The sequence below is a fragment of the Triticum urartu genome, chromosome 4 (assembly GCF_003073215.2).
Source record: "Triticum urartu cultivar G1812 chromosome 4, Tu2.1, whole genome shotgun sequence".
Taxonomy (NCBI): domain Eukaryota; kingdom Viridiplantae; phylum Streptophyta; class Magnoliopsida; order Poales; family Poaceae; genus Triticum; species Triticum urartu.
The window spans coordinates 195,222,435-195,243,564 of NC_053025.1; the positions used below are offsets into that span (position 1 = coordinate 195,222,435).

General features: G+C 49.1%; 2 protein-coding genes across 2 annotated transcripts; both read right to left on the reverse strand.

Moving 5' to 3' along the window:
• Nucleotides 1–16,453: 16,453 nt before the first annotated feature.
• LOC125553754 (thaumatin-like protein) lies at nt 16,454–17,569 on the reverse strand. The gene is made up of 2 exons (XM_048717475.1): nt 17,414–17,569; nt 16,454–17,275 (listed from the first exon to the last, which is right to left on the reverse strand). Exons 1-2 carry the CDS (start codon nt 17,478–17,480, stop codon nt 16,575–16,577), a joined length of 768 nt encoding a protein of 255 aa, XP_048573432.1. The 5' UTR covers nt 17,481–17,569; the 3' UTR covers nt 16,454–16,574.
• Nucleotides 17,570–18,500: 931 nt separating this feature from the next.
• Nucleotides 18,501–20,577, reverse strand: LOC125553753 (putative cyclin-D7-1). Its single transcript, XM_048717474.1, has 6 exons — nt 20,160–20,577; nt 19,927–20,013; nt 19,695–19,793; nt 19,329–19,518; nt 19,060–19,169; nt 18,501–18,961 (listed from the first exon to the last, which is right to left on the reverse strand). The coding sequence occupies exons 1-6, from the start codon at nt 20,460–20,462 to the stop codon at nt 18,749–18,751; spliced, it is 1,002 nt and encodes a 333-aa protein (XP_048573431.1). The 5' UTR covers nt 20,463–20,577; the 3' UTR covers nt 18,501–18,748.
• Between the last annotated feature and the right edge of the window lie 553 nt (nt 20,578–21,130).

The following is a 21,130-nucleotide window of genomic DNA, read 5'->3' on the forward strand; positions in this document are numbered from 1 at the left end:
AAAAGAAAAGAAAATACAAAAGCAAAAGACAAAACTAAACTAAAAAGAAAAAACGGCCCCCTGGCCAACTGGGCCAGACGGCCCAGCTCACCGGCCAGGCTGGCCCACCTGGCCCAGCCGGCCGACCCGCCCCTGCCTTATCCCCACGAGGGGGAAACCCTAACCCGCAACCCCCCCCCCCCCCCCCCCCCCCCCCCCCCCCCCCCCCCCCCCCCCCCCCCCCACGATCTGGATCGGGATCGCCCCGATCCCGCGCCGCCCCGCGACCTCGACGACGGCGCCCGTCGCCGGCGCCGCACTACTGCCATCGCCTCCCCTCTTCCCTCCTTTGCGCCCCCTCTCCCCGATCTAGACGCATCGCCCCCGACCCCGTCGTCATCGCCAACGCCCGGCGCTGCCTCGCCGAGCATGACGCCGCCCGGTGCTGCCCCGCCGCCCCAACACCGTGCTCCTCCGTCCCGTCGCCTCGTCGTCGCCCCTACCCCGCCGGCCTCCTTGAGCCACGCCGCCCGCACCTCTACATCGGGGGTGAGGAACACCTCTCCGCCTTCCCCTCCTCTCCTTCGTGCACGCGCTCCGGCGCTCGCTCGCAGCCACCACCGCCCCGCACGCGCTCCGACCGAGCGCACTCATCTCGTCACCGACCCACGCGCGCCTGCGTTCGGCCACCACATCCCGCGCCTCCCACTCACACTAGCATCCTCGCCTGCGACCCCGTCGCCACCCACTGCGCCACTTCACGTCGCCTGCGGCCGCGACCGTGCCCCGCCTCTGCTCTGCCATCATTGGCTTCTGCCGCTCGCACCCGTCGCCGCACGCGCGCCGCACGAACCCTGCTCCGCCCCCGGGCCGCGCCTTCTTCCGCCTGGCCGCGCCGGCCCCCCATCCGCGGCTGCTCCCGCGGCTCACCGGAGCCCCCCTCCCCTGGTGGCCTCAGGCACGCGCGTGTTCGGGCGCCCGCACCGCTGCACGTTTGCCCGCGCCCGCTATGGCCTCTTGGCCAATGACAAATGGGCCCCAGCCCTCAAAAACGAAGAAAATCAGAAATAATATTAATTAATTAATTAGGACAATAAATTAACTTAATTAACCTGTGTTAATTAATATAATTAGCTAACTAAACTAAGTAAAACTGTTAATTATGATAAAAGTCAAGGACTAACGGACCCCACCCGTCCGTTGACTGGTCAACGGTCAACTTTGACCGCTGATGTCACGATGACGCATTAATTCTTTTTCGAATTAATTAAATAATAATAATCCCAAAAAATGATATAAAACTTTAAAATTTAATATAGAATAAACCGTAGCTCGGATCGAAAAACTTTGTACATGAAAGTTGATCAGAACGACGAGACGAATCCGGATACACAGCCCATTCGTCCGCCACACATCCCTAGCATAGAGAACACGCAACTTTCCCCCTCCTGTTCACCGGTCCGAAGACGCGAAACACCGGGGATACTTTCCCGGATGTTTCCCCCCTTCGTCGGTATCACCTCTTACCTCGTTAGGGCACACCCAACACCGTTGTTTGCTTTGTCATGCATCGTTATGCATCTGTTTGCATTGTATTCATTGTTTCTTCCCCCTCTTCTCTCCGGTAGACTACGAGACCGACGCCGCGCTGGTGCCCCATCCGACTACGTCACCGACGACCCCTCCTTGTCTGAGCAACCAGGCAAGCCACCCCTTTGATCACCAGATATCGCCTATTCTTCTCTCTACTGCTTGCATTAGAGTAGTGTAGCATGTTACTGCTTTCCGTTATCCTATCCTGATGCATAGCCTGTCCTTGCTACTACTGTTGTTACTTTTACCTGCAGTCCTAAATGCTTAGTATAGGATGATAGTGTTCCATCAGTGGCCCTACACCCTTGTCCGTCTGCCATGCTATACTATTGGGCCGTGATCACTTCGGGAGGTGATCACGGGCATATACTATATACTTTATACTGTTACATTACTGGTGATACTGTTTGGAGATGGGGGCTGAAGGGGCAGGTGGCTCCATCCAGGTAGTGGTGCGCCTGAGTTCCGGACGGCCCCCGACTGTTACTTTGAGGCGGAGCAACAGGGCAGGTTGAGACCACCTAGGAGAGAGGTGGGCCTGGCCCTCGTCAGCGTCCGCAGATACTTAACACACTTAACGAGATCTTGGTATTTGATCTGAGTCTGGCTACTGGCCTATACGCAATAACCATCTACGCGGAGACAGTTATGGGCACTCGACGTCGTGGTATGAGCCGAAGCCTTCGTGACGTCAGCGACTGAGCGGCGCACGCCGGGTTGGACTGGAATGCCTACTCTTGTATAAGGGAGGCTAGGTCTGCTCACCGGCTGCGTACGCAACGTGCAGGTGTGCAATGGGCGATGGGCCCAGACCCCTATGCCATAGGATTTAGACCGGTGTGCTGACCTCTCTGTTGTGCCTAGGTAGGGCTGCGACATGTTGATCTTCCAAGGCCGGGCATGACCCAGGAAAATGTGTCCTGCCAAATGGGATCGAGCGTGTTGGGTTACGTGGTGCACCCCTGCAGGGAAGTTAATCTATTTGAATAGCCGTGATCTTCGGTAACAGGATGACTTGGAGTTGTACCTTGACCTTATGACAACTAGAACCGGATACTTAATAAAACACACCCTTCCAAGTTCCAGATACAACCGGTGATCGCTCTCTCACAGGGCGACGAAGGGAGGATCATCGGTTAGGATTATGCTACACGATGCTACTTGGTGAACTTACCATCTACTCTCTTCTTCTGCTGCAAGATGGAGGTTACCAGAAGCGTAGTCTTCGAAAGGACTAGCTATCCCCCTCTTATTCCGGCATTCTGCAGTTCAGTCCACATATGATACCCTTATTCCATTTGATACCAATGCATACATATGTAGTGTAGCTCCTTGCTTGCGATTACTTTGGATGAGTACTCATGGTTGCCTTGCTCCCTCTTTTCCCCCTTTCTATACTCGATTGCTGTGACCAGACGTTGGAGCCCAGGAGCCAGACGCCACCGTCGACGACGACTCCTACTACACCGGAGGTGCCTACTACTACGTGCAGCCCGCTGACGACGACCAGGGGTAGTTAGGAGGATCCCAGGCAGGAGGCCTGCGCCTCTTTCGATCTGTATCCTTGTTTGTGCTAGCCTTCTTAAGGCAAACTTGTTTAACTTATGTCTGTACTCAGATATTGTTGCTTCCGCTGACTTGTCTATGATCGAGCTCTTGTATTCGAGCCCTCGAGGCCCCTGGCTTGTAATATGATGCTTGTATGACTTATTTTATTTATAGAGTTGTGTTGTGATATCTTTCCGTGAGTCCCTGATCTTGATCGTACATGTTTGCGTGTATGATTAGTGTACGATTGAATCGGGAGCGTCACAAGTTGGTATCAGAGCCGACTGCCTGTAGGAATCCCCTTCCACACTCCTTGGCAGAAGTTGAGTCTAGTCGATGAAAATTGTTTTACTAACATGGCTGTGCGGTCCGTGGGCCCACGTCGCCATTGGGTGGTATTAGGATCTTTTACTCCTCGATCCTTACTCTGGGACTCTGAACTCTCTTCTATTCGGGTTAAATGATTTTACTAAATTTGACTCTAGGTTCTTGTAACTACTTTCTCCCGGAGAGCCCCTTATTATAGATGAACGCCTGCTACACCAGAAGATTCAGAAGATACTCTCCGATGTTATCCCGAGAACTTGTGCTCATTGCGTTTGCAATTCCCTTCCACCATCAACCCCTATAGATAACTACATGCACTTGACATTCTTACCTTAGTCCCCAGTTGCTCTTGTTATTATCCCGAAATACTCGTTGTTCTGAGAATCCTTGTGCCTACTGCCTTGCAGTTCCTTGTTACATGAATACCCCTACGGATATTTCCTCGCACTTGCCGAGTATCCGCTCATCCCCAGTTGTTCAGGTGTTTCACAAAGGTCTTCGAAATACCATTCGATCTCCTGAAAATCATCAACAACCTATTGCTCTCGAAATTCTTACTCGCTTGCATTATGATTGATCCCATAAGTATGGTAATCTTATTGGCATCCTTAGTCATTATCAGTTTGAGTTTGTTGAATCAATATGTTGTGAATGCTCGCAATCCTTAATCAGATCCTTCATTTCGTCCTTCCGGCTCAGACGTCATTTTAAACATGAGCTAGATCTCGACCAATCAAATTGCCTTCGATTGTACCCCTAAGGTTATTCAACTTATCCATCCCTAATCAGAGCATTGCTTCTGATCCCTTGTCTTGGAATTCATAATTCCTTTGCATTTGAACTTTGAATTAGTCGGTTGTTTCTATAATCAGATCTCCTTGCATTTTCTTCCTCTGGTTGAGTACCGATGCTCACATCAGATCCCTTGTGGACCATCGGTTCCTTTGTTGGATTTTATCCGACAGTGTCCTTCATATTGAATAACCTTGTGAGCCTTCCATGGGTATATAATGCCTTTGGTAAATTGTATCATCTGCTTTTGAACAATGCTCTACTTTCGAGCTGGTGATGTTTACTATTGAAGCTTGCGGAATATGTTTCCATGATACCCTGATGGGTTGAACCTATGCCTTCCTTATTATGTGTGAACTCGAAAGTCTTCACGAGTCATACTCTTCTGGTATTTTGCTAGATAAAATTTCTACACTACAGCTTCATCAAAAGAGAGAAGTAAAATGAAAGGTTATGCATGGAAGAAGTGGGAGTCGACCTTGAGCCTTTGCGTTCATGCCCATGGACCCGATGTGAAACTTATCATCGAAGCTTCTTGTAAATGATATTAATCCCCTTGTTATAAGTTCGTCCTGTATCTATGTTTGGTCCTTTGCAATCATGGTTCCAACCATATTTTCTCATTAATACCATTTATCAGACAAGTTGAGTACTTGTCTTGTGCAGATCATTGCACCTGTCCAACCTTTACTTAGATCTACCGTCGAGTATTACACTAGGATGTCTTGATAATGTCATGGAACTGCATAACTTCTTATGGGTTCTTCATCAACTGTCATTTCTCACCGACTTCAATTTTTCTGGGTTCTGGGTTGTCGTCAACCGAGAACACCAATATGTGAACCGATGCCTCATTCCGGTTCGATAACCCTAATTAATTTTCTTTGCTTATGAGTTTAATAATCCTTCTCGTCATTCCTAGCCTGATCGGCTATACCATTATTGAGCTAATTTTTAACTGTGCTACCTGGTCCTTATCTCCGGAGCACCACTTTTGACGATGAGCTAAGCTTACGTCGATTTTCTTCGTCATATCATTCGCCTTGAACAACAAGCTTGATTTCGAGTTTGTGTCATACTCGTGGTTCCAATAATTTTTCGCTTCATCATTCCGTTGACTTGATGTCATCGCCGACCGGTTACATCTTCTTGAAACCTCTCGACAACTGTGTTGTGATCATCATCAACATTCTGAGGTCTTCCAAGATATCGGTCGAATTCATGGTGAGTAGTACCATCCTTGCCCCTCGATGATTTGTGTTATCATCGGCCACTTTATTATCTTCCCTCCAACACAAACTTGATCGTGTTTTGTGTTATACCTTGAGTTCCTTGCTATCCAGCTTTTGTTCTTCTTTACCTTGGAGAATTACCATCTTTAATGTCAAGAAAGTCATGAGAATTTCACCACCTCTTAAAAATTTCTTAGTATAGTGATACTTCTCACCATCACCATTCTCTCTTGGTCCCGATGTTGATTCTAACCGGAATACCAACAAGTGAACGGTGCTGCTTGGATTTTGTACTCCTAGCAACCCTATTGCTTTGGAGTTAATGGTCGATAGTTCATTCTTAGACCATTGGGTATTGAAACACCATTCTGACATCATTCCTACCTAAGCCCATATCTCGGGTGCACCTTTCAACCAATGTTTAATTGTGTATGTCTTTCCTCAAGCATACATCGTTATATCATTTGATATGACTAATGTTATCTCCTTGTTCACATAATTGTGGAAATCCATCTTTTTGGAAATCTTGACGAAATGTTGCTGAATCCATCAGCCACCTCCTCATCTCTCCTTGGATTATTGATGAACTCTTGTTTCAGAACTCGCTTCAATAGTTCATTTCCTGAAAATCTTACAATGTCAACTCGTCAATTGTGTTGCACCTTTTCTTCTCAGGCATCCCGAGTCTGAGGTATCCTGCCAATCAGATCTGAATCTCGGTCAGATATGATGGTTGTAACTTATTTCCAAGAGTTATAACATTGGTCTTTATGTGACCCGGTAAGGTGATGTCGGGCCTAGCACACCTGGCCGGAGGCCCTATTGTTTTAGATTCCTTTTTCAGCAAGGTTATCCATTCTTCCATGAGGAAACTGTAAGACTTATTCCACAAGTTATTCCTGACGGATCCTTTGTGTTTCCAAAGTCTGACCTTTGCTCGAAGACCATGTCGATGCTATCTCGAAGCATGTTTGTGGTACTCCGATTTTCAAGAAGAACATTTGAAGCCCAATGCTAAATGTTTCCTGCACAATTATCCAAACACCGATGTATGGGTAATGTCATGAAATTTGTCTCCCCTACCTAAAGAGTTTCTACATTATATCCTGTCATGGATATCATGCTCTGTTTGTCCTTGGGAAGGAAATACCCCTGAAATATGTGTTTAAACACATTTTCCTTCCCATTGTTTTGATTAACCTTTCTTGTAATCTAACTTAACTGAGCAGTAATAATTCCCTGCTTAGGTAAGCACCTTGTTGTACCACTCTGTTAGTAAGACCCTGATATTATTGTTGATGACTTCTAGTAACCACCGATGGACGAGAACTTTGCCTATTGGTCCACCTCGTCTAACGAGCAGGAAAATGGTTCTCTTCGTCCCTCGCCCTTGGTATCAATGTGGTTGCCGACATAACTGACAGGCTATCAGCTGACATGCCTTGCTTACATGATCACGCAAGACGTCTCCGCCCTTCCTACTTTTAACCCACATGGTGGGCCCATAACCCACATTTCCACAGGATCAAAACCCGACTCTCCTGTACAACCCTGTTTCCAATGGTTATTCCTCACGCTTGGCTTCGTATTTAATTCACGGGCCACCTTCCTAGTGCTCTATTCTGGTATCAGACGCAATACTTACTCTCACTGCTCTGAACCCCTTTCTCACTCTGGTTCAGACTTCGAGCAACTACCTATCCATTTGAAACTTCTCATGGTACCTTCTAACTTTGCTCTTGATATCTTCTTAAGTTTCAATTCGAGAGGTACTTATGCTTCTTCCCATGAGTTATTCGTCCGATGCTAAATCTGGTTAGAACCCGTCCTTATAGAGTTTTTCCCCTCTTATCCTTTCGTAAGTTCGGTGAAGATCCTGAAGGCGGGACGACAGTTTCATCATGATGCATAGAGATCGACCTCTTCGAGAAAAGCAACCAAGACTCAGAAGATTCGTTAGAATTTCGTAACCAGATATTTCCCCCTTACTCCCGCTCCTAAATCTCGGGACGAGATATCTTGTAGTGGAGGAGAATTTGATGCCCGGATAATTAAGCTACAGTAAACCTCTCCTAATGATGCCACGTCACCACAGTTACTGTTCCTAATCTCGCGTTAGTTCGAAACCGATTTGAAATTCAAATTTAAAATTAAGCAAACAATAAAAGTTTTAAAATATTAAAACTAAAATGTTCGGAGTAATCCAAATATGGCATAGGTAGTTATGGAGTAGAAGACACATTTTTATAAAATACCTAAATGTCCTAAATTAAATAAAACAGAAAAGGAAAAGAAATAAAAGAAAAGAAAATACAAAAGCAAAAGACAAAACAAAACTAAAAAGAAAAAAAGGCCCCCTGGCCAACTGGGGCAGACGGCCCAGCTCACCAGCCAGGCCGGCCCACCTGGCCCAGCCGGCTAACCCACCCCTGCCTTATCCCCACGAGGGGGAAACCCTAACCCGTAACCCCCCACTTCCCTCGCCCCCACTCGCCCCTCCCCTGATCTGGATCGGGATCGCCCTGATCCCGCGCCGCCCCGTGACCTCGACGACGATGCCCGTCGCCGGAGCCGCACTGCTGCCATCGCCTCCCCTCTTCCCTCCTTTGCGTCCCCTCTCCCCGATCTAGACGCGTCGCCCCCGACCCCGTCGTCATCGCCAACGCCCGGCGCCACCTCGCCGAGCCTGACGCCGCCCGGTGCTTCCCCGCCGCCCCAACACCGTGCTCCTCCGTCCCGTCGCCTCGTCGTCTCCCCTACCCCACCGGCCTCCTCGAGCCACGCCGCCCGCACCTCTACATCGGGGTGAGGAACACCTCTCTGCCTTCCCCTCCTCTCTGTCGTGCACGCGCTCTGGTGCTCACTTGCAGCCACCACCGCCCCGCACACGCTCCGGCCACGTGCACGCATCTCGTCGCTGACCCACGCGCGCCTGCGTTCGGCCACCACATCCCGCGCCTCCCACTCACACTAGCATCCTCGCCTGCGACCTCGTCGCCGCCCATTGCGCCGCTTCACGTCGCCTACGGCCGCGACCGTGCCCCGCCTCTTCTCCGCCATCGTTGGCTTCTGCCGCTCGCACCCGTCGCCGCACGCGCGCCACACGAACCCCGCTCCACCCCCGGGTCGCGCCTGCTTTCGCCCGGCTGCGCCGGCCCCCCATCCGCGGCTGCTCCCGCGGCTCACCGGAGCCCCCCTCCCCTGGTGGCCTCAGGCACGCGCCTATTCGGGCACCCGCGCCGCTGCCCGTTTGCCCGCGCCCGCTATGGCCTCTTGGCCAATGACAAATGGGTCCCAGCCTTCAGAAACGAAAAAAAAGAATTCAGAAATAATATTAATTAATTATTTAATTAGGACAATAAATTAACTTAATTAACCTGTGTTAATTAATCTAATTAGCTAACTAAACTAAGTAAAACTGTTAATTAGGATAAAAGTCAAGGACTAACGGACCCCACCCGTCCGTTGACTGGTCAACGATCAACTTTGACCGCTGATGTCATGATGATGCATTAATTCTTTTTTGAATTAATTAAATAATAATAGTCCCAAAAAATGATTTAAAACTTTTAAAATTAATATATAATAAACTGTAGCTCGGATCGAAAAACTTTGTACATGAAAGTTGATCAAAACAACGAGACAAATCCGGATACGCAGCCCGTTCGTCCACCACACATCCCTAGCATAGCGAATACGCAAATTTCCCCCTCCGGTTCACCGGTCCGAAAACGCGAAACACCGGGGATACTTTCCCGGATGTTTCCCCCCTTCGCCGGTATCACCTCTTACCGCGTTAGGGCACACCCAACACCGTTGTTTGCTTTGTCATGCATTGCTATGCATCTGTTTGCATTGTATTCATTGTTTCTTCCCCCTCTTCTCTCCGGTAGACTACGAGACCGACGCCGCTGCTGGTGCCCCATCCGACTATGTCACCGACGACCCCTCCTTGTCTGAGCAACCAGGCAAGCCCCCCCTTTGATCACCAGATATCGCCTATTCTTCTCTCTACTGCTTGCATTAGAGTAGTGTAGCATGTTACTGCTTTCCGTTATCCTATCCTGATGCATAGCCTGTCCTTGCTACTACTGTTGTTACTTTTACCTGCAGTCCTAAATGCTTAGTATAGGATGATAGTGTTCCATCAGTGGCCCTACACCCTTGTCCGTCTGCCATGCTATACTATTGGGCCGTGATCACTTCGGGAGGTGATCACGGGCATATACTATATACTTTATACTGTTACATTACTGGTGATACTGTTTGGAGATGGGGGCTGAAGGGGCAGGTGGCTCCATCCAGGTAGTGGTGCGCCTGAGTTCCGGACGGCCCCCGACTGTTACTTTGAGGTGGAGCAACAGGGCAGGTTGAGACCACCTAGGAGAGAGGTGGGCCTGGCCCTGGTCGGCGTTCGCGGATACTTAACACGCTTAACGAGATCTTGGTATTTGATCTGAGTCTGGCTACTGGCCTATATGCACTAACCATCTACGCGGGGACAGTTATGGGCACTCGACGTCGTGGTATCAGCCGAAGCCTTCGTGACGTCAGCGACTAAGCGGCGCGCGTCGGGTTGGACTGGAACGCCTACTCTTGTGTAAGGGAGGCTAGGTCTGCTCACCGGCCGCGTACGCAACGTGCAGGTGTGCAATGGGCGATGGGCCCAGACCCCTGCGCCATAGGATTTAGACCGGCGTGCTGACCTCTCTGTTGTGCCTAGGTAGGGATGCGACGTGTTGATCTTCCAAGGCCGGGCATGACCCAGGAAAGTGTGTTCGACCAAATGGGATCGAGCGTGTTGGGTTATGTGGTGCACCCCTGCAGGGAAGTTAATCTATTCGAATAGCCGCGATCTTCGGTAACAGGACGACTTGGAGTTGTACCTTGACCTTATGACAACTAGAACCGGATACTTAATAAAACACACCCTTCCAAGTGCCAGATACAACCGGTGATCGCTCTCTCACAGGGCGACGAGGGGAGGATCGCCGGATAGGATTATGCTATGCGATGATACTTGGTTAACTTACCATCTACTCTCTTCTCTAGCTGCAAGATGGAGGTTGCCAGAAGCATAGTCTTCGATAGGACTAGCTATCCCCCTCTTATTCTGACATTCTATAGTTCAGTCCATATATGCTACCCCTTTTCCATTTGATACCAATGCATACATATGTAGTGTAGCTCCTTGCTTATGAGTACTTTGGATGATTACTCACGGTTTCTTTGCTCCCCCTTTTCCCCTTTCTATATCCGCTTGTTGCGACCAGGCGTTTGAGTCCAGGAGCCAAACGCCACCGTCGACAACGACTCCTACTACGCTGAAGGTGCCTACTACTACGTGCAGGCCGCTGATGACGACCAGGAGTAGTTTAGGAGGATCCCAGGCAGGAGGCATGCGCCTCTTTTGATATGTATCCCAGTTTGTGCTAGCCATCTTATGGCAACTTGTTTAACTTATGTCTGTACTCAGATATTGTTGCTTCCGCTGACTCGTCTATGATCGAGCTCTTGTATTCGAGCCCTCGAAGCCCCTGGCTTGTAATATGATGCTTGACTTATTTTATTTTTAGAGTTGTGTTGTGATATCTTCCCGTGAGTCCCTGATCTTGATCGTACATGTTTGCGTGTATGATTAGTATACGATTGAATCAGGGGCGTCACAGCAATGCCCGGTGAAGCACTTCCCGATCCAATATTTGGGACTCCCTTTGTCCATCCGCAAGTCATCTACCACGAGTCTCATGCCGATCATCCACAAGCTTGAGCAGAAGTTATCCATGTGGCGCACCTCCTTCCTCTCCCGAGGTGATCGTCTCGCCCTCGTTCGTCACATCTTGAGTGCCATCCCCACGCACTTCCTCACTGCCAAAGCCTTCACCCAATCCATTCTTAAGAAGGCGAACCAGATCATCTGCGGTTTCCTCTGGGCTGGAAGTAAAGACGCTAACGGTGGTCAATGCTTGGTCAACTGGCAAAGAGTGTGCCGCCCGTTATCCCTTGGCGGACTCGGTGTTCATGGTGTACAATGTGTCGGCATTGTACTGAGGACTCGTTGGGTATGGCTGAAGCACAGAGACTCCACGCGTCCATGGAGCCACCTGCACATCCCCCAGGACCCGGCCATCAAGGACCTTCCGCGCGTACACTTCCGGGGCCCTTGGCAATGGGCGCACCTGCAGGTTTTGGAGTGACCACTGGATCAATGGTCTATCTGTGGCTGAGATCGCCCCACTCGTCATCGTGCTCGTTAGCCATCGGCGGCGCAAGGCCCGCACCATGCTCGATGGTCTTCACCTATGCTCTTGGGTACAGGAAATCCAGGGCGCCCTTGGCCCGGCCACCATGGTTTAGTACATGGAGCTCTGGCGCTGCGTACGCCACATTTCTCTCTCCGACTCGCCAGACTCTCTACGATGGCGTTGGACCCCTTCGGCTACATATTCTACGAGCTCATACTATCAGGCTCTATTCCTGGGTGCCTCCGAGGACCCACACTGGCGGCTCACCTCGAAGCCATGGGCGCCTCTGCGTATAAAATTGTTCATCTGGCTTGGTCTGCAAGACCACTGCTGGATGGCTGAGCGCCTCGCTCGTCATGGCCTACCCCATGAAGACTCCTGCGCCTTCTGCGATCAAGAGGAGGAGACAGTGCATTATCTGCTGGCGGTTGCCCTTTCTCTCGCCAAATCTGGCATGAGATACTAAGATGGGTTCGATCAACCGTTGAGTTACCGATCAGTGACACCGACTTCTACACCCGGTGGGAGACATCCCGCGACCGTTCGCCGTCCCCGGCGCGTAAGGGTCTGGCCTCCTTAATCATCCTTACCACATGGTGCCTCTAGAAGCATCGGAACGCTTGCATATTCGATGGCGAGCAGCCCTCTATCTCCCGGCTATCCGACATCATTAGAGACGAACCACGCATGTGGGCTAAGTCCGGCGCTACCGGAATACAAAATATCATCCCTGAGAGCTAGTCTTGGTGGATTCGTGGGGCTGAGCAACCCCATGTCTGTTATGCTCCTAGCTCACTTCCATGCCTTCCCGTGTATATGGCTTAGTGAGCTATTGTAATCCCATGTTGTTCTTATCTTCTCCTATCAATGAAAAGATACGCAATCTTTGCGTATTCGCGAAAAAAGAAAAAAAAATTAAGATGTATTTATAGATTACAAAGGTGCAATTTATAAGATAGAACGTAATTTTGTAAGTTGTTTACTCTCTTGTTACTTTATCTTAGAAAGCTTCTACAATGAATATCATGTAGCGTCGAATTAATAACATAGTTTATGCTAATTATGGTTGTTTCTGCTTATCTTTGTGCCATGGTATGAGCTTGGCAATTGATCTCGTGACTTGTTCTTCATGCATTCGAAGAAAGTGACATTGATTAGCAGATAGAGATGACCAAGGAGCTGGTGGATCCCTATTGAAATGTGTTTGTGATCAACATGCAAACTATGTCATCCAGAAATGTATAGAGTGTGTGCCAACACATCATATTCGATTCATCTATAGAAGCTTATGTGGGAAGGCCAAGATGTTATTCTCCCATCCTTTTGGATGCCATGTTGTCCAGGTTATTAGTTTGGGCATTGCACTTTTAACTGGTTTCTATTTTTTGAATTTTCTATCTAAACATTAGTTTTTTCTACATGTGACCTAGAAAATGCTGGAGTTCTGCAAGGATCTGCAAATTATGCATGTGTTTGTCACGGAGATTCTCAATTGTGTAAATGAGCTGTCGATAGATCCTTATGGAAGCTAAGTTCTGCAAGTAAAGTATGGAATGTTTTAATTGATGAAAACTTGTCTCATCTGAACGTACGCATTACATGTGTTTTATGGACATGTTACAGTACATTGTGGAGCATAGAGGGCCTCATCATCGACAAACTATTGTGCTGAAATTTGCCGGGAAAATAGTACACATGAGATACATGAAGCACTCTTCCAATGTCATCGAGAAGTGCCTAAAGTACGGCGGCTAGCATGATTGCAATGTGGTCATAATTAAAATCCTCTTCGTCGGTGGTGGTCAAACCGATGATCATCTTCTGGTCTCTTCTTAAAATCTTACCACTTTTACCCTACATGCCTAGCAAGAATACATAACCGGTCCTACATTGTCGTCTGGTCATGCAGGGTATGATGACCCACCAGTATGCTAACTATGTCGTGCAAAAGATGATTGAGGTGGCGGTTGAGAGGCAATTCAATGTGATCATGGATGTGGTGATACGCAACAAGGGCATGTTGGTCAACTATACACATGGGAGGCATGTCATTACACATGTCGAGAGGCTCATCAACGCCAGGGCAGGGTTCCCCGGCTCCCTTCCACCAACACCATCCCAATTAGTCTAGCTTTTGTTTTGATGTTCTTTCTTTAGAAATGTTTCCTTTGAGTGTATCTCTTATTCTCCCTTTCGTCCTAGAGCTGTTGTGATTGGCAGCAATTTAACTATAGTGGAACCAGCCGATTTTGTTTCCCATTAGGTGAACTCTACTGTTATTGTAAGAAGAGAAGTGACACACAGTCTCCTTTGGTCTTAATTAAGACTTGTGAGGCAGTCTTCATCATGCCCCCTTAAGTTTTCCTACCCTACTTTGTTCTCTTACTCATGTAATCCTAAGATTTCCTCGGATCTTGATGGCAATAGTTGGGACCTTGGGTTCCAACGATGTTTATCTCTTGTAGAGCTAGTGAACTGTCAAGAGGTCTCTACCATGTTCCCTTCCCTTTCCCTTTCAGAGGCTCCAGATAGAGTGATCTCTTCCCATTCCACCGCGGGTAGGTTCTCGGTCAAATCCCTTTAAGCTCATCGAGGAGCATCAGACTGACCACTTCTCCGGTGTTTGGCGTGCGTGGATCCCTCTTAAGGTTAAAATTTTCCTTTGGCAGGTTGTCTCCCAGCTGGTGATCAGATCCTTAAACGTAATGGTAATGTAGTTGCGGCTTGTTCTCTCTGTGGAGAGAACACATACATGAAACACATATTCTCCAAAGGTGTCTTATCTAGAGTTGTTTGAAGCTACTTTCTATCGTGGTTGAACGTAATCTGTAATCCAAATAACTTTGCTGATATGTTTGCTCTTATTGCTAATTTTTTGGGTCAATTCATTCGTGTTTTTTGGACTGCCTTTGTTCGCTCTGTTCATCTCTGCAGATAATTCATAAAAAGCTACTGCCATACGCATATTTCCTAACCGCCCTTTTGATTACCTATTCATAAGGGCAATGCTAGACCTACGTAAGGTCTTGTACGTGTTTTACGTAAACAGTGTCGTGGAGAGAGATTATTGGATCTGTAGGAGGGCACAGGCCCACCCCCGTTAAAATCAGGGGCCGAGAGATTTAGTTGTATGGAAAGTTACATAGACATTCGTAGGCACTACGTAGGTGTAGGATTATCTTTTTTTTTTTGAACGGTCACGGGGGGAAGTCCCCACCTGAATATATTGCTCAAAAAGCTGCCAAAGCCAAGAGTCACCACTTAACTTTGGCTGATCCAGTTTATAAGGGAAACAGGATCGAAAACCTAAACAAATTGACCCTGTTTATAAGGAAAACCGGATCGAAAACCGTACAAGCAATAAGGTTACAGAAGAAGAGAGGAAAAAAATGACGCACATCAATGACTGAAGAAGAGAAGAGAAAAAAAAGGACGCCCCGAACAAGGGATGACCTAGCTAGCAGACCAAAGGACCAACACCATGGAGGCACAAGTAGAAGAGGGGTGTCATCGGAGGATCATAATACCAAGACTAAGCAAGCAACCTAACGCACCGCACCGGCGTGCGTACCAAACCTCACGACACTACTCAGGAGCATCCACAACCAACGAGTAACAACACGAACCTTGACTGGGAGCTCCGCCACGAGAATTCGGGACGATTAGCAAGTTGGGGAGGCATCTTGCGTCATTGAAGAGCAAAGATGAACCGGAACAACACCAAGAGCACTAAGCTCGCCGCAGCACAATGGCCACCGTTGAACATGCACAACAACATGGCCGACATCGGGGAACAACACCGAGGACGAACATGAGACGGATCGAAGGATGACGGTGAGTGGCTCGACGGAGAGACAAAAGTCGATGATGGGATGGGCGGGCGTAGGTGAGTGGATTGAAGCATGTGTTTTTGCGATACCTTCAGGAAGGTAGAATGACGCCCACAGGAGCCATCATCGCAGGATTTTCGTCCAAAACCATAGCTGCGCTGAACTCTACAGCAGCGCCTCCAAAAAGATGAAGCGGTGCCGGAAAGGCGTCGCCGTTGCTGCCGCTGGCAAGGAACCAGGGAAGGGATTTCTCCCGGAGACAGAAAGCCGAAGGTTAGAGGGAACTGCGGCCAGTGGCAGCAGTCCTCCATGCTAAACGCGGCTGACACGGGCACAAACCAGACGCAGCTGTAATGCCTGGCCGCGTAAGCGACCAGGCCGAGGGCGCCGGAGCCGCATGGCCCGCCCAAGGCAGGGGAACCGCGACAATCCACCCAGCACCTATGAGCATGGATCTGAAGGAGGGGTGGTGAGGGCGACGGCGGACGTACGCGCCATGCCAGCGGCGGCGCAGCCCCGCCTGGGTGGCGTAGAGCCGCACGCCGCGAACAGCAGGACGCACGACAGGCGGGGTGTAGGATTATCGTATTCATAATGGTTGCCCTTCTACATCAATAAGGTTGCTCGCTTGAGCTGGAACGCCGACGCCATCTCGCTGATGATGTTTAAGATTTGTGTCTCCGCCATCACCCCCGTCTGGCGTGTTATGCCTTTGAACTATGCCTTTTTTTAAGGAACCTTTGAACTTGCTACACGTCGTTGTTCGTTTGTGGATAGAACTTATCGGTTAAGCTGCCGACTTGTAAAAAAAATTGACTGGTTTGGGATCAGGCTGTACAGTGTTTGGTTAAGCTTTTATTTGGTCTTTTCACTTTTTTTCATGATAATACGTGTCTCTTTAATATCATAAGCCAAAATAACACCCCAAAACACCCTCATACTATAGTATCATATACTCCATGTAGCTACACAGTTCACTCAGGTTTTGGATTCAGAAATATAAGTACATGGTGATTGATAGCGATGCATCATTCAGGTTGTGGTGGGCAGAATGTGATGAGGTATCGGTTGGCCTTGCAGCGGTTGAGGCTTGAGGCGTCGTCGAAGGCGTAGCTGTAGGCCCTGGGGCAGATGGCCTTGAACAGGTGCGAGAAGATAGTGGGCTTGCACGCCGCCGGCGTCCCGTACTCCCCGGTGCAGCAGTACTTGTCGCTGCCCATCGCCAGGCACGCGCTCCGGCAACCGGCCACCCTCCCTTCCCGGTCCCTCACCTCCAGCGCCGACGGGCAGCAGACGTTCAGGTCCGCCCCGCACGCCGCCACGCCGCACCCGCGGCCGCCACCGACCGGCGTCATGGAAACCGGCGCGTTGAACCCGTCCACCAGGCTCACGTCGTAGAAGTGCATCGGCGACTGTGGAGTCCCCAGCGTCATCTCCACCACGGTGGTCGGGGTGGCGCCCGGGGCGCCCCCGCACCGCAGCACGCCGCCGCAGTCGCCCGTGGCGCACTTGCCCATGCCGCGCGCGTCGAAGGAGCAGCCCCGGCGCGGCCACACCCGCCCCGACCACCCTACCGGCACGTCGAAGGTGGTCTCTTCGCCGGGGCCGAGGTGGAAGCCGCCCGACTGCGGCGTGGCGTGGCCGGTGGTGCCGAGCATGGCCGGCCACACCGACTCGGCGCAGTTGTTCACCATGATGAGATGTATGCGACCATTTGCCGCAGCCGCCGCTGAAAACCATCAGACAAATGCATTAGGCGTACGGACATTACATCACCGTGCACATACTCTGCATTGAAGTTCGCTGCAAACAAAAAAAAACTCTGCATTGAAGTTAAAGAACTAGCTAGATGATGATGCATGCTTACGAGTACTAGTGATTGCCATGGAGATGATGACACTGATGAGGAGAAGGAAGAGCTTAGGGGAGGCCATGGCGTCTGCTAGTGTGTGTCTTGCTCTGAGCTCGAACTTCGAAGTGGAGCAGGGGGTGTGGTGGTCTTACTCTTAAGTAGTATAGTAACCATACTGAAAATAATATTGCAAAGAAAACCTATGAAATTTGACAGTTGAACCACTTAATAAGTACTGCTACTTTGTTCCTGCATGAACCTTTATTTATTTGATATTCCTTCTTTCTTTCTCTCTTCCATGTCTGAAACAGACAAAAGTTTAAGCTCGAGTGCATTCAAGCTGCACTCTATGCAGTTAGTTATCTGAACTGAAACTATGCTATGCTGGCTACTCCCCTGCAAACGTGCAATGGAGATTAAGAATTAGACTCTGAAGATCAATTCTTCAGGCTAGCTGCTAGCTTAATTTCATCAGTGAGTGGGCTACCTGCAACTGCATCTACATATCTTGTAGCCGACAATCAGGTCAGGGAGATAGAGCAGACTCTAAAGGTGTACGTTCCCCTGCAAATACCAACTTTTCTTTTCTCCTTCTCCTTTGGGGATTGCTATCTTCTTCTTCTTCCCTCAGGATCTATTCCTTGCTTGTGATTCGGGTTTCTTGCTTTATTTTCGTCTACTTGGCTTCCTACTGTGCTGTAGATTTGGATAACTAACGAAAAGAATGAGCCAGCGGTAGCCCCAGTTCGTGATCATTGGAATCTCTTTTGCTTTACTCATGTCGATCTTACGGAAGTGCGTGCGATCCGGCAACATATCAATTTGATTCATCACAAAGCACACATGATAAAGCATGTAATGTTGAGTACTCCTGCTTTCGAAATCAGAAAGGCGGACTCTTCCAGTCGATCTCACTGTCGCTGATGATGAGTCCCTTTTGTCTTTCCTTCAGACTGAAGAAGCCAAGATTATGGTTCAACACAACAACTGAACTCTGAAGACCCAATTCAGTTCTACCAGACCAATTGTTCTGGTTTATAATGATAGATGTACATTACAGAACACATTTTTATGAAATTATCCATAAAACATAACACTGAACAACAACAAATAAGCGCGCACAACACAAATACATATGTGCGTGCTTCTACATACATGTATTACATAACGAATTGAAGAACATGTACACGGTAAGTTACTTTGCAGGATTAGCTACATCACAGTTGAGAAATGGTACGTACTAACAATCAATGGTATTATAATGAGCTTAACTAGTTTGATCAGTTGTTACTCTTGTGTGAGGTCACTCTGCACGCATCTCCTGTATATGTGTGTAGGGTTTATCTATCTTCATGGGTCCAGTGTTGTTGGTGTGCCAAACAGGCGCCGACTGAGTGCTGACCTGCTGTTAACTGTACTGTCACGCTCAGTGCTCTCGAATGCAATCACTGAAATCGGACTCCCCTGCAGCTGATCAGCAGTACTGTACTTGTGATATTGATGATGATCCAAGCTTGTTTCAAGTGCTTTCATCATCTTGAAGCACTCGTCAGACTCATCGCCCTGTAGAATGTTAACACGTACGGGGTCAATTATTATATATACATCCTATAGGGAAAAAAACAAGAGTGTCAAGGGACGTTGTTGTGAATTTTTTTTACCAATCGACAGAGTGGAGGGATAATGAGATGGGCATGATCCTGCAGTAGGGCCACACACCTGAGTGCGGCGGCGGCAACCACAGAGGCGTCAAATCGGAGAAACGAGGGCTCTGCATGATGTACGTGGTTAAGACAAATTGAATTAGAAGGAAAAAGTTACAAGAGAAATGACAAAAATATAAGATTTTCTTAGATCGAGTGATCTAAAAGATCTTATATTTCTTTACTGAGAGAGAAATTGATTAATCAATCTGCAGGTAGCACAGTACCGGAGAGGGATCGAAGGAGGAGGCGGATGCAACGAGATCGATTGGCGGCGGCGGTGGTGGGAAGCGGGAGGAGGTCGAGGTAGGAGTATGGGGTGACGCAGGACAGCCGCCATTGGAGCGCCTTGAGCAGCGTCAGCTCCATGTCCCGGATGGTCGACGCCCGGAACGAATGACTCGTCACCTCCTCCATCTGCCATCCATCACGCATATCATCCATCATTAATTTATCAGGCCGGCCCATGAAATACATTAATTAACCTTGGGTCGAATTTGCATGCATGGTTGCATATCTTTTACGTACTAATCACAGGGAGCTCGTGATCGAATATAAAGCAATCGATCGGATCTAGTAGTGCACGTACGTACCTGTAGATCGTGGAGGGATGGTATGGTGACCTCGTCCAACTTGCATGCAACCGACAGGCACGCCACGCTCACCAGTTCCACCATCCATACCTCCCAACTCTGCCATTAGGTTACATATATGCATGCAACATTTTAGTGACATCGATCGATCTATGAGCAAAAATAATCCCCCAGAGAACAAACGCAAACATGAGATAATTAACACTAGCAACAAGATAATTGCAGGACTGACCAGATGGCAGTTGATGGACAAGAAGCGGTCCAGATAGTTGGTCGCGTTGAACGCCGTCGCAGCCGCCAATCCCAACCGCCTAAACGCCTGCATATATGCATGTATGTATTGATGCAACGAATTAGCTCGTTAAATGTTAATGACCAAATTCAACAAAGTGACCGAAATTCGAAATGCAAAACCTCATCAAAGGAAAACGAATGAACTGTAATACTAGGACATGGACGACGTACGTAGATGATGTAGTGGACGGCTTTGGCCCTAGCGCTTGACACCCCGCCGTGCTGATGATGGTCGTGTAGGAGACGGTGGATGTAGGCAGCCGATCCCACGGGCGCAAAGCATCGCTCCCTGGCCTTGTACGCCATGGCCAGATCAACCACCTGCTGCACATCGTCAACGTCGCCGCCGGATGGTGCTGCCGGTGGTGGAATTGGCGTCGAGTCGTCGGCGAAAGGGTCTTCGTCGCAGTAGAGAATGATCCCGCTCGCGTCGTCGTCTTCCATCGGTGTCCCCGCCTGACTGCACATATGCATGCATGCACGGAGCAGTAGCGCCGCCGTCTCGTCGTGTAAATATACGATGGAGGAGCCACCTAGGTAGGGATGGAGGAAGAAGGCGACTAGCTAGGAGCAGGGTGGGGCGAAGTTAATGGAGTTGGACTCATGGACCGGGCGGGCGATGCACGTACGCACGTAGTGGATGGTGCCTGCCTTAAAAACCGCACGCCATGGCGTGGCTGGCCACCAGCTGGGGTCGTTACTGCATGCATGCACGCATGCCAGACTCTCTCCCACTTGCATGCCTGTGGATCGCTTTTTCAGGTTGATTCATCAAATTAAACAAAAACAGGAGACAAATGGAAACTACTGTAGGTACTTAGCATACAGCAGGTAGGCAAGATATATAGCGCGCTGAAATAAGTGAAGATTGCGAAGCGATGGAACGCATGAACCCAAAATATGTTTGGTGGATCGACGATGAAGCGTACGTATATCTCACGTGACCATACTAAGTGGCCGGGTAGGGAGCATCATACTGTAATGTACGTACAGCTATACGCATGCATACGTCGACCGCACATTACCTGGATGTACGCACCAATAAATGCACCCCATTCCAATGCGGCGCATCCTGACACGGCAGTCAGTCAGCTTGTCAGTATATCTTTGTCAGTGTAAACAGTCCACCTGCGGCTGCGGCT

What these genes read in the sequence shown, in the direction of transcription:
- LOC125553754 (XM_048717475.1), bottom strand. Translation starts at nt 17,480, where the DNA reads ATGGCCTCCCCTAAGCTCTTCCTTCTCCTCATCAGTGTCATCATCTCC. An exon ending in CATGGCAATCACTAGTACTC is followed by an intron (nt 17,276 to 17,413) that starts GTAAGCATGCAT and finishes GATGGTTTTCAG; the next exon opens with CGGCGGCTGCGGCAAATGGT.
- LOC125553753 (XM_048717474.1), bottom strand. Translation starts at nt 20,462, where the DNA reads ATGCATATGTGCAGTCAGGCGGGGACACCGATGGAAGACGACGACGCG. An exon ending in CATCCCTCCACGATCTACAG is followed by an intron (nt 19,519 to 19,694) that starts GTACGTACGTGC and finishes GATGGATGGCAG; the next exon opens with ATGGAGGAGGTGACGAGTCA. An exon ending in TCCCTCCACTCTGTCGATTG is followed by an intron (nt 18,962 to 19,059) that starts GTAAAAAAAATT and finishes AACATTCTACAG; the next exon opens with GGCGATGAGTCTGACGAGTG.